The sequence below is a fragment of the Stegostoma tigrinum genome, chromosome 31 (assembly GCF_030684315.1).
Source record: "Stegostoma tigrinum isolate sSteTig4 chromosome 31, sSteTig4.hap1, whole genome shotgun sequence".
Lineage (NCBI taxonomy): Eukaryota > Metazoa > Chordata > Chondrichthyes > Orectolobiformes > Stegostomatidae > Stegostoma > Stegostoma tigrinum.
In genome coordinates, this window is record NC_081384.1 from 25,691,695 (window position 1) to 25,705,647 (window position 13,953).

General features: G+C 40.6%; 1 protein-coding gene across 13 annotated transcripts in view; it reads right to left on the bottom strand.

Annotated features, from left to right (window-relative positions):
- ubtf (upstream binding transcription factor) overlaps nt 1-13,953 on the bottom strand; it is a 75,301-nt gene that overhangs the window by 16,295 nt on the left and 45,053 nt on the right. For 8 of the 13 annotated variants that reach the window (XM_048560382.2, XM_048560385.2, XM_048560383.2 and 5 more), the window contains exons 10-14: nt 11,545-11,686; nt 10,165-10,206; nt 9,835-9,966; nt 5,436-5,591; nt 2,594-2,767 (exon numbers count right to left, since the gene is read on the bottom strand). In XM_048560382.2, the coding sequence (XP_048416339.1) occupies nt 2,594-2,767; nt 5,436-5,591; nt 9,835-9,966; nt 10,165-10,206; nt 11,545-11,686 (646 nt within the window). The remainder of the gene's footprint in view (nt 1-2,593; nt 2,768-5,435; nt 5,592-9,834; nt 9,967-10,164; nt 10,207-11,544; nt 11,687-13,953) is intronic. The other 5 variants (XM_048560390.2, XM_048560389.2, XM_048560392.2 and 2 more) reach the window with 3 other exon arrangements.

Below are 13,953 nucleotides of genomic sequence, written 5' to 3' on the forward strand. Positions count from 1 at the left end.
GGAAGGAAAAAAAGGCTTTGGCTTCTGCCAAACAATGTTCATTGGTATGTAGGTCGTTGACACGAATTCCACAAGTCTAGCTCATCATGACAGTAAATGGAACGTTAAAAATCAAGAGATCATCTTCAGGCTAGGCTGTTGTTATTCACCTTTGAATATCTAAGTAGATCTGACATAGGGTGCAAACCTGGTATGTAGCCAAGAAGCTAAGAACTAGAGACGTCACAAATAGATACCGTAACCCACATTTCATTTACTGCTCCTACTCAGAGGAGCATGACCAGAGCAGCGCACACACAAAACTTAAATGGCAGAGATTGGGTTTGCTACAATTTGTTTTATGCTTAACAACCTTTGAAAAAAAATAACCAAAGTGCAATTTACATCAAAGCAGCACCACGTAACTTAAGTTATATGACTGAACAATCTACAGAGTCAGGTAACTGCTGCTTATTGTTAACCTGCAGATAATAAAACAAACTCAAGTTGAGTTTGGAAGGCAAGGCCTAAACCAGAAGGGCAGTTTAGTTTCTGACAGTCTCCAGGTCAACAGAGCTGGAAAGATGTCTTAATCCATTTTAGCAGCCTCAAAGGCAGGAAATTCAATGAACTATCCTGTCTGCACGTGTCTAGAGACAAACAAACAAACAGTCACATCTACTGAACTTGCAGAAAGTTGAAATGAAACACTTGAGATCTCATTCAGTCAACTAAGATGTTTTAAAGTGAAGACAGGAGTGACACTTCACTGCGGTTGTATCTCTGAAGAACATTTCTGGGAAAAGGCTGAATTTTTCATTTGCAATTTATGACAAAATCTTCCAAAATGGTCTTAAAAGCATTCTCTTGCAAATAAATTCATTGACTGGCCACCACAGTAATCAAATTGCAAAATCAAAAACTTATAGTCTATCAAGCCAGGTTTCACTTTGAAATATGACTTGCCCAGTATTACATCAGGTGAAATTTTCTAGCAAAACATCATACTACTGCTGGAAATGGAAATTAATCCAATAATTCCTATGGTAGAACTTCAGATAAATGTTGGGGAAATAATGCAGCTTTTTACAAAATGCTGGCATTACAAAAGATGGATGAGGTACTTGCTAGAGTTATATTACAATATAAATCAAAAACTGGGTTCAGTTAACTAAACAAAACACATTGCGTTAGCAGTTCAGGTTACAATTTATAGATCTGATGCAGATAATTGAGTCTAAGCAACGTGAATCAGATTATTTTAGGAAAACCATAGTAGGTGCTCAGGTCCCTTCAGAAACTCAGGAGTGCTGTGAGTGTGCTTACATTAAAGGCAAAACTGCCAGCCAATCGCAGGCTGTTGCTGCTCCAGAATCAATTCATGGCAGAGCGTGAATACAATGGACATTTTCTTCAGCCCTTCCCATGATCAGTGCGCTTTTTCAGGTGTAAGGCACATTTTGAACAGAAGCGGAATTGTAACCGTTGTTTCCAGTTTCCTAGCTCATTGCAGATCTAGAGCTAGCTGTTGACAACACTAAGAACCAGATTTAGAAGACACTTCACACGAGCATTCAAACGTGGACATTGTGACCCTAAAAATCTGCACATAACCAATTAGTCATTCACATTGCTGAGTTTGGGGATGTGTTTAATCATATTGACAGGCTGTTGAAGAATTCAAGACTTGTTGAAACATTTTACAGAAAATAGTCTGCAATGATGGTTATTGGACATGAATTCAAGAAACACTCTTGCCCAGGACAAATTGATTGCCTTAGTAGTCAGGAAAAGTTTCAATCATTGCAACTTATGTAGATGACTGGAAACAACAAGCCAGGTAGGAGTACATCCTGGTGCTGAGGAGGGATATGGATAAGCAAATGTTACACTGGCCGAGCAAAAAAAAAACACTGCACCTGAAAAGGGATTTTCGGCCATTCGACGGTAGAGATTTATACACAAAGGTAGTTTCAGAAATGAAAATAAAAACTTTGCTTATCAGCAGCCAAACTTTAAAAAGCAAATCTAAAAACTGTGTCAGTATTCATTTGCAAGATGACAGCAAGAATAAACAAAGTCACCGTAATCAAAGGGTACAAACCACATTGCACAGAACTTATACGGTGCTCATTAATCCTTCAGTGTTGTGTAAAGTTACAGAAATCAGTTTTGATGTGTTAGTGAAAAAGCTGAAGCTCTAGAGCTTGGATTTCTGAACAATTTTGCAAAGCACATGGCGCTTGATGCAGGGAAGAGGAAGACAAGAATAAAAAAACCACAGGATAGAACATACTGCTGTGGGTCGATCTCCTCTGGGTGTACACAAAAAGTTGGAACACATCAAGCAAAGCTAATGCAGCCACTTTAATATTTGAAGTCAGTATTCACAATAGCAAAAAAAAATTCTTACATGTTGGAGGACAGATGTGCAACCAAACACTGAGCTATTTGAAAGGCAAGCACTCTGAATATCTCATACCATTGAGAGAATATCTGCAATTCTCGCAATCCTATCCTTGTAGAGCTTGGCAAGCAGCCTAAATCTTATCCTAATCTCATCTCCTCCATTCCAAGTGGTCATTTCCTCTCTTTCAACTACCCCAGTGCATACCCTGTACTTGGCCAGATAATCTCCAATCACATTCTGCTGCCAGATCTCTTCTGCAGTCTTGGGCGGCTCAGGCAGCTTTCCTCGGATAGCAGAGCCTTTTCCATCTTTTCCATAGCCCTGTTTTTTCTGTTCCGATTCGGCCTTTGCCGCTGCTTCCATGCGCCGATACTTCTCCTGTTGCAGCAAAAACATCATTTTAGATCCTTCAAAATACAACGCCTTCCATTAAAACAACCCCACCGGGCCACCGAATACAACGCAATCTACTGTTAGATCAGAGCTACCATCTGCTGGAAGGTTAAAGTTGTGACTGTAATATGGTCCTATTTCTTCAAATAACATTCAATCTCCACAAGTATTCAAATAGTCCTTCTAATGAAGAATTCTACGTTCCTACAACACCTTTTGCAGAAGAATACCATGTATGTAGATAGAAGCTTAGATTCCACTACTGCACCAATACACAAATATAGCCTTTGACTCAAACAAATTGAAGTGAAAACTTTTAACATATTCTTCAAAAGCAAGGTATGGTCATTACTGCAAGACTTAGACAATACTCATAACTTGAAGACTAGAAGCAAGACCTGGAAAGGTATGACCCAGTGATGAGGCCTGGTTGAGTCATAGTATTTTTGAAAACTTGTCAAACTGAACCACCAAAACAGCCAGATAGGGTAGAGATTTAAATGCAGACAGCATTGAGAATTACCATGCTAAAAAGGTCCGAGTAAACAATATCACAACTAAAAGCCGCATTACCACTGCAAGTAAGTCTAAATGCTCTTTGGTAGGTTAGAATTCAAAATGCTCATCTACCTGTGTATGGCTGTCTGGTTACACAGACACAACGTGGAACCACGTCAGAAGTGTCTCTCACTTTCACAAGAAATGAAACCTGTGTAATAGCTTCAGGAGTAAGAATCATCCTATCAGCAGAAAAAGATCAAATGCAAACAAGCACTTCAAAAAAAAGATGATTCAAATCACAAGCCACTGACTGAAGGGCTTTATATTCCGGGTCATGTCTCAAAACTGATGACGGACTTCAGTTGATGGCTTCCACTGGCTATGGTGGTAACCTCAATCTACGGAGAAGATATTGTAATAAAAATGAAGGCAGCTGAATCGTCCGCTTAACAGTAATTTTGCTCATCATCATGGCTCCACAAGAAGCAAATCTTTCACTTCCCCATCATAAAGGGAAATGCCAGCTACCAGCTAAAAAAATTATCCTCTCACAGCTCTCGCAAACATTTTAGGTCAGGGCGTGTTTAATGTCAGATGGTGTCAGATTAAGTCATAAAGCTGCAAGGTGGTCTTCACAGCACCCTAGCATTTCAATTTCTATATAAACATTTACTGAAAGGATAGCTAGAAATATATCAGAAACCAAAATTTATTATTTCCTGCTCCACGTTACAGACACAGTGCGGTGCAATGACTCACATTAGCGAATGCAGAATCTTATCAAGATCAGTCAAACCTTAGCACACATTACACTCACTCCATTGACCTACCGCAGGAATCTGACACTAAGCTGTGAGCTGCAGAATACCTCCAAGGCCAATTATGGTTTTGGCCAATATCAGCTCAGATGAAATAAAAGTACTGTTTCTCTAAAACAAAACCCTGAACACTTGAATGTTTTACGATCCTTGTCAACTGCATGTAGTCAAAAAAAAACTGTACACTAAACCTGATTTACAGTCATGTCACAACATACATTAAGAGTTTATACAATATCACACAACAGGCAGGATTACAAAGGTGTTGCAAAGCCTCAGCTTTTTAAGTGAAGGAAGAACATGCAATTCCCACTGTTTGGACATGACGACTCCTCAGGTGAAGGCTGAAGACAGTGTAGCATAAAGAGCAATCAAAGGGTGCTCAGGCAAATTTGCAAATGAACAAGAGACCTGGAGAGAGAGAGAGACTGGATAGAAGAGGAAAATAGAGGAAGAACAAAACATCACAGTACTTCAGTTCCTCCCCAAGGCTGATGCATTGAACACATCTTCCCTGGTAAGGAAGGATATGGAAACTGTCCACAGAGAAAGTAATTCATTGAGAATGGCCCTGTGATGTCTTTAAATGCTTATGTACCAGTTTATTTTTAAGATACTTAAGATTAAAGCAGCAGTCATAAGCAGTAATATGGAGTCTTGCTCGAAGACAAAACACTGAAAATATACAGCAGCTCCATAAAGCAGCAAATGCCCATAGAAAGAACTATACTCTCTTCCTTTTAAAGTTGGTCAGGAAGAATGGAACAGAATTGCAAGAGATACATCCTTCATTCCAGAGCTAAGATTCTGATTTCGATTAAAACACGGGAAGATGATTTTCAGTTCACTGCTGACCACCAACTTTAGACCACAGTGCCATTTGCTGATGCTACAAATTTAGGTCTGAACTACAGATCACACATGTAAAGCATTAGTTTTGGAACCGGCTGCAAAAATTGTGGAATTAACCAACTCCACATTCAGATACAGAACTTCTGGTTCAAACACCATTTAAAGGGCTCCAAATGCAACTGTGCTGCTCCAATCCATTCAAGAAGTGTGTCCAAAACACCAGTGGATTCTGCAAAAAGGTCAACCTGCACCCATTGCGTTTTAAAAACCAGGGCCATGAATTTCAAAATCTAGAAATAATTAACACACTCAACTCAAAAACATTTTGTTCTTTCATTACTGTACTGACTAGACTCTGTCACCATCCAAGAACTTAATGGCCTGTATTCCAGTCTCAGTACAAATATTACTGGTAAATATTACACTGTCACCTGCCCTTGCCTAGATCCTCATATGGTAGCTATCAGCCAAATAATTTTTACCTTTTTCTTCTCAGACAGCTCAGTCCACATCCTGGCCAATTTTCTTGTCAGTTCGCTCTCCGACAGCTCTGGCTCCTCCTCCTGCATCTTCTTGCGCTTCTCTTCCGAGAAAATGAACATGGCAGAGATCGGACGCTTTGGTTTGTCAGAAGTAGTCTGATAATAAATGTGAGAAGAGACCCTTTAACCATTTGCTTATTCTGGCAGCTGGTCTTCCACTTCCTTTACCATTCTACCTTCAAGCTGCCAGGCTTTACAATCCTTGTACCTGAAACCCCTTTCTCAGCAAAGGGTCCCATGATTTCAAACGTTTACCTCCACTTCTGATGCACAATAAGAATGCATTAAGACCCTCCCCAAGTGCTTAAAAGTAATTTTCTGTGCAGCTTCAAGATTTCCTGTTGTCATTTGTCCCGCCTCCAATTTGACTCAGTTCACTAAGATGGGAGTGTTATGCAAAACCACTTTCACTCTCTCCTTTTGGTTGCCTACAGACTTCTTTTTAATAAAATAATAAAGAAATAATACATAGAACTTTACATCGAACAACATCATGAAGCTTTGGACACCCAAACAAATTCTTTCCAAAATGACAGGTACATTGGGCTGTGGAAATTCTAACCAAATCCTGTAAAGCCATAACTCTGCAGAGAGAGGCAGACTCGTTGTCACAATGGAGTGCACCATGTCAAACTGTCACACATATACACCGATCAATGACCCCCTCCCAACTGTGGCTTCATAACTTTCCCAATTGAAGACAACAATATCCAGCCAACGCTTCAGCGCACAAACTGCTGGGGTAAGGACAAGATCATTCAGTACGTTAGAGACCACACCACAGAAACAAGTCACACATTTACCAAATTGTTTGGGTACTTATTTATTCAGGCTCTTCAGATATTTCTTCAGCTGAACATTGAACCATAATACAAGAGAGGCAGAGACCTCTTGGTGACCAGAGAAGCGCTCAATTCATTCCAATTACTTGCAACTTCTTAGCCATTACAGTAGATTGATATTTTTAAAACATTTTCCTAGCCACTTATCAATGGAGACACCCCCTCAAGCTTGGAGATGTGCCAGTGAAAAGACATTCTAACCCCTGAAACATCATCTCATTAATCTGTAATTGACACCAATCGAAGGCAGTGAGAAAAACAAAATAATACTCACAAAAATATAGCAGATAAACAAAAAGGTAGCAGTTTTCAGTAAGCCAACAAAATGCAACTGGACTTGAATGCTATCCCACCCAATGGCCTTTCTTTAAAAAAAAAGTAAACAGCAATGGGTGCAAGTATCATCCACTGACATTTGGTCGGTATAAGATATACCAAGTTGCCACACAGCAGTCTGTAAACTTACTACTTGCCATTCCTCCTGCTCCTGATGCCCTTGCTGTAAGCACTGTCAAATGTGAAGACGATAGGATAAGCATTTGACAGATTGCAGAATACCTAAAGCATGATTTTACGAATGGAATATGAACCAGCAGATTGTCCTCAGTATACAGCATACACCAGAACTTGAGATATACATTGATGCTCATAAATGCACATCTAAAAGCATCTAGAAAAGAGCTAGTCTCAGTATAATAAATGTGTGTCTATAGTAACCATTTAAATTATTTTCCAAAAATGTTTGAAGATTACATGACCAGGGTCATCATACTATGAGCTATGGGATGTAGATGAGAGCCAGACATGAATGTCATCTGCAGATGGATCTCTGCATCGAATATCTTTAAAGCAGGTTTAAAATTGGGAATCCTGAACAAATAGCATGAAGATTCTGTTCAATCACACTGGGCCAAAGACATACAATTGCAAGAACAAGTCCTAGAGATGATCTGAGAGATTCCCCGCACACCTGAAGATGAAGGCATCATCTGCCAACTGAAGACAGCATCTGCAGTAATGTTGAAATGTTCAAATGAACTTTCAGTTCCACAAGACTCCTAATTTCCAAGCTAAGGATAACACTGCTCCCTAAACATTGCACAGCTTGCTGCTGGAAAACGTGTTAAGCCAAAGCAAGTGCAGCAACGTGCCAGCAATAAGTCCACAATAGGAAGAGGAGATTTACCAACACAAAGAAAAGCCTCCGTACTGAAAACTCTAGACTACAGGCCAACATTTTCTTTTCATAAAAGCAAAACACTGAGTATGTTGGAAACCTGAAACAGATACAGATTCAGAAAATGCTGGAGAAACACAGCAGGTCTGGCAATGGATCTGGAAATGGAAAAGTAAAAAAAGTTCCACTTTATGGGCACTGCCAGGAATGCAGAGTTTCTCTAGCATTTATTCTAAGTTCAACAGTGATGCATAAACCATATGTTCTCCATCACTGGCTTGTAAGTGAAACTGGAAACTCATGGCCTTTCCCTGAAATTGTATTAAGAATGTTGTCTTCTATATTGTTGACTGTATATTAAAATTATGTATATGCACAGATATGTTGAGCTTGAAGAACGACACTTGAAATTTGTCACTTAAAGGCTCCAAACTACACAAGTTGGAAAGGATACCAAGTGAGGAAGTTGACAATCAAATATATACACTCAGTCAAATGGCTCAGACAGAAAACAGCAGCTCAAACTGTTACTCAAATAATCAGAGCATGAATTTTGTGCAGGAACAGGGCAAAGGTGAGAAGAGCAGTGTCAATAAGCTGGCTATGAGAGATGTACGGAAACAAAGGAAGGAATGTATGATATTACAAGAACAGCTGTTGAGGGAAAAGTCACCGAACAGAATTCTGTGGAAGCGATCAGCTCCTTTACAACACAGACTGGAGAATCTGCAGCATCACAGCAAATGCAGCAAACCTGAAAAAGAAGCTAATACAATCCACATGCTTTTCAATATACATGTTGTTAAAACCAATAATAAAAAGCTATTTCAAGACATTTAAAAAGGCTTTCAATCAGATAATAAAGGCAAACTCAGCCAAGTGTCAGTTACAGAGATCACTTGGAACAGTTTCACATTTCAGCTCTTTCAAATGCGTTGGGGTTTGATAGTAAATGACTGAAAGATCCCAGCACTCTCGCAGGGCACAACGGTCAGCCTTTGCACACCGAATTAAACCTTAAGACTCACATTCTTGCCACAAACACTGCCCTTAGAAGAGCTATACACAGTAGCTACTGCAGCTTGTCATCCAGTTTAACCATTAACACTGCAGTGTATCACAACCTAGAATTGACAGTGACCTCCCATCATCAATGTAGGCCATATCCAGAAACCTCCCCAAAGAATAAAGCCACTGAAAATATCCTAAATGCAGTTAGCTATCTATTCGGAGAAATTATGTACAACAGGAAAAGATGCCATTTAGTGAGGGATTTCACATGGTAAAGAAACTTACGCACTGAAAGTGATCTACTGACAAAATAAAGGTAAAAATATAGAAATCTAGAACAGGAGGAGTTTCAAAAGCCGATACGTTAAAGCCTGCCAAAAATGGAAGATCCATAGCAACAGATACTTCCCTTACTCCTCTATTCATGCCCCTCCCAAAAAAATTCTGAACTGCTGACACAGCCATTGGAATTAGCTGCCAATTCAATAACAAACACAAGACAAAGATACAGAAGCCAGTCATGAAACTTTATCCAGTTACTGCAATGGAAAATAGGTCAGAAGTAACCAGATTCAACAGATCAAACAAATCAAGCCCGTTGGTATTTAAAATGCTGATGACCACATTTAAAACTGTATAAATTGCAGGGAGTGCCTCCAGAAAAATGCTAAAGCCACACTGCAATTCCAGCCCAAATTTAAAAAAGGCTTATTTACCAAATTTTAGATAAACATCCTTACAATGAGTGCGTACCAGAGTGATTCACTGGTTCTGTAAACATTTGCATCATTTGATGGTGTGGGACCAGTTCATCACAATCCAAGATCAGGCCTGATTCAATGTGGCACCAAGTTCAAACCAACTAAAGCAGTGTCACAAATGGAACTGAACTCTTGGGTGCTTGCAGACCCCCATGTGTTTGAGTTTGGTGGTCAATTCCTTATACCGTAACTTGCTGACATTCAATAGCACAGGAGTGACAGGATTCTTAGGACTATAACCAAACATTGGTGTTTAGGACAGTATGGGAATAATGATTGACTCAGTGTTGTCAACACTGCTATAGTATGTGCCATTCAAATCACCACTGCGAACTTTCCTTTCGCACCAACAGAAACAACCTTAAATGCCTGCACCTTTAGAATCGTTGAACTCACAGAAAGTGTAAAAAAATTACATGTATGGCTCACTTATAGACTGATCCATTGTTGTGTGCAAGATTGTCCACATTACTCTGAAAAAAGAAATTCACAAAGTGATCTCTGACATAAGCCAACTTATTGAAACAAGGAAATTACTGAAAACACACCTTTGAGGCATCTGAAGGTGGCGATGGGATGCCTTTAACTCCCCCCTGTTTCAAGGTGTTTGAAGCTCTTTTGTTCATTCCAATCATCTTTTCTTCAGAAAGGACCCTTTGTTGCTCATGCTCAGGGAGGCTCTGCCATTGGAAAGGACAAAATTCTTAACGGCTTTCAAAGTGAAAAATCATAACTCAGTAGAGAAAGGAGGCAAGCCCACAATCTACCATTTGAATCACACCGTTGAAAGCGAACAGATTTGGATCTAGAATCCATTCTTGGTACCTTCCAATTACACAGTCAGATGACACAAGAGAAAATTACAGAATAGCACCTACCAGCAAAAACCGATGAAGATTAATTTCGTACTCTTTCTTTTTCTGTGGGTAGGCAACAAGACAAATCAAATAATCAACATCTGATCATTTCAAAGCTTCAACTGTCCCTAATCTATTGCAAACCCAAGTTAAGGCAGCATTAAACAATCAATTTTAAAACAACAGCTCAGATGCTCTTTGCTTGTCGGTTCCTCTCTGTTCAGAGGTATAAAATTTGTTTCACTATCACTAAGGAAGCCAATTTCACTAGAACAATGAATTGTTACAAATAGGAAGCAAATGAAAACAAGACTGAAAGTGAAGCAATACTCATCAGTGACCACATTTTGAGTTAAAAGGGTTAAAAAGTTTTGAACACTTAGAACATAGAACATAGAATATTACAGCACAGTACAGGCCCTTCGGCCCTCGATGTTGTGCCGACCTGTCATACCGATCTCAAGCCCATCTAACCTACACTATACCATGTACGTCCATATGCTTGTCCAATGACGACTTAAATGTATCTAAAGTTGGTGAATCTACTACCGTTGCAGGCAAAGCGTTCCATTCCCTTACTACTCTGAGTAAAGAAACTACCTCTGACATCTGTCCTATATCTTTCACCTCTCAATTTAAAGCTATGCCCCCTCGTGCTCGCCGTCACCATCCTAGGAAAAAGGCTCTCCCTATCCACCCTACCTAACCCTCTGATTATTTTATATGTTTCAATTAAGTCACCTCTCAACCTTCTTCTCTCTAATGAAAACAGCCTCAAGTCCCTCAGCCTTTCCTTGTAATACCTTCCCTCCATACCAGGCAACATCCTAGTAAATCTCCTCTGCACCCTTTCCAAAGTTTCCACATCCTTCTTATAATGCGGTGACCAGAACTGTACACAATACTCCAAATGCAGCCGCACCAGAGTTTTGTACAGCTTCACCATAACCTCTTGGTTCCAGAACTCGATCCTTCTATTAATAAAAGCTAAAACACTGTGTGCCTTCTTAACAACCCTGTCAACCTGGGTGGCAACTTTCAAGGATCTGTGTACATGGACACCACTGCTAAGAATCTTACCATTAGGCCTGTATTTTGCCTTCCTGTTACTCCTACCAAAGTGCATCACCTCACACTTGTCTGCATTAAACTCCATTTGCCACCTCTCAGCCCAGCTCTGCAGCTTATCTATGTCTCTCTGCAACCTACAGCATCCTTCGTCACTATCCACAACTCCACCGACCTTAGTGTCGTCTGCAAATTTACTAACACATCCTTCTACGCCCTCATTTAGGTCATTTATAAAAATGACAAACAGCAGTGGACCCAACACCGACCCTTGCGGTAACTGGTCTCCAGGATGAAAGAGGACTCTCTCATTTAAATTGCCAGAATTCTTACTTGTTCACATCGTTTCTGATATGCATCCTTCTCTTTCTGAGACAACATCTTCCACTGCTTGCTGCACAGTACCATACGTTCTGTGCTGGGAATATCTTTCATGTTGGACATTAGCTCAGCACAATAGAGAGAATAGCCATTCCTGAAACAGAATGGAGGACGAAATGAGGAGTTGTTTTGAGCAGCTATTTAGAATATTCCTATCTCAGTAATGATACCAGAGGTTATACCCATAAACTCCACTGCTTTGGAGTCAAAGATAGATCTAAGATGACATGCCTCAGAATAGAAGCTTAGGATAAACCAATCACAAGGGTACATGATTTTCCCCTTAGGCCTGAGAATGGAGGAGAGAAAGTCAATACATAATTACAATTAAGTTGCTTTTCATGAACAAATAACTGAAGTTATAAGCAGGAGAACATTCTATTGAAAAGTAGAAGACCACGGATGCTAGAAACCCAAAAAGCAATCTGCAAATGCTAGAAATATCTTGGACAGCATCAGTGCAGACAGACAGTATTAACACTTCCAGTTTTAGATCTTGCGTCAGAACTGGGAAGACTTAAAATGAATTAGGTTTTGGACAAGGACAAAGGTAGGTCTGTGATAGACAAGAGTGACTGAATGTCAGAAGAATTAGGCTTCCCAGAGAAATGGAAACAGTGATGGGGCCAGAAAAGAAACAAAATAAAATGTGCTTAAAGCATCTGCACTGCTGAGTGAAAGCAACAAAAATAAATCTGAAACAAGAAATGTGTTGCTGTTTTGATTTCAAACAGCTGGTCTCAATTTTGAATGGTGTAAAGGTGAACAAAGGAGGCTGGTGCTTAACCCTAAGTTGTACTGCAGTAGGCAAGAGAGATTTCATCATGACCAGATGGTGGAAAATTAAAAAAAGACAGGCCACAAGAAGCTGTCAGCCATCCTCGTGGACTTGTGCAAAGCAGACACTGAAACTGAGTGTGGCCTTCCCAGTGATCTCATAAAGCAGCGAATATAGAGAATTAGGGTGAAAACAGGAAAACATGACATCATCTGGGCAAGTGCTTGGGCTTTCGATGGTGAGGAACTACAAAGGCAAGCACTACATCTCATGTGTTTGATAGAATGATACTATGGGAAGGCAAAGGGATGTTGGGGGGTAATATAGGAGTGGATCAAAGCTTGAGGGAAACGTCCATTCATGATGCTTAAAAGGGAAAGGAGGGGAAGGTGCATTTGGTGGCAGCATCATGCCAAACATGGCAGAGGATGGAAATTGATTCCATGGTTATGAGGCTGGTGAGGACATAGGAACCTTATCACGGTTCAAAGGGAGGGCAAAGTACAGGAAACATGAATGATAAGAGTCAAGGGTGATATTAACGATGGTGAAACTCATGAAACTGAAGGCAAATTTATCAAACCTGTTAGAAGAGCAGTTAGGCAATAGAAGAGGGATTTTTAAAAATACTATTGGATTCAGGCATCGCTGGCTACGTCAATCTTTATTGTTCATCCTTAGTTGCCCTGGAGAGGATGGTTGGTTGTGAGCTGCCACTTTGACACACTGCAGTGCACTTGGCGTAGTTACACCCATGATACTATTGGTGAGGGAGATCCAGCATTTTGACCCAATGCCATTGTAGTAACGGCGATATATTTCCAAGTCTGGATGAATGGAGAGATCACTGAAACAGCCGACGATGGTTGGGCCTAAGACACTACCCTGAGGAAATCTTAGAGATGGTCTTGAAGCTGAAATGACTGACCTCCAACAACCATAACAATCTTTTCTGCTGGGTATGACTCCAACCAGTAAGGTTTTCCCTCTGAATCACACTGACTTCAGTTTTGCAAGGGGTCCTGGATGCCACAGTCAGTCAAATGCAGCCTTGATGGAATAATAAATTGGGAAGAAGTGACTACTGCTGCCCTAAAAAGACCTGCGTTATGGTCTCAAATACTCAGCATGTTTATTTACCACATTAAAACACAATAGACATTTATCCCCAGATAACAAAGTGTGAGGCTGGATGAACACAGCAGGCCAAGCAGCATCTCGGGAGCACAAAAGCTGATGTTTTGGGCCTAGACCCTTTAGAGAGGGGGATGGGGAGAGGGAACTGGAATAAATAGGGAGAGGGGGGGAGGCGGACCGAAGATGGAGAGAAAATAAGATAGGTAGAGAGGAGAGTATAGGTGGGGAGGTAGGGAGGGGATATGTCAGTCCAGGGAAGATGGACAGGTCAAGGAGGTGGGATGAGGTGGGAGGTAGGAAGTGGAAGTGCGAGGAAGGGATGGGTGAGAGGAAGAACAGGTTAGGGAAGCGGAGACAGGCTGGGCTGGTTTTGGGATGCAGTGGGGGGAGGGGACAAGCTGGGCTAGTTTTGGGATGCAGTGGGGAAGGGGAGATTTTGAAGCTTG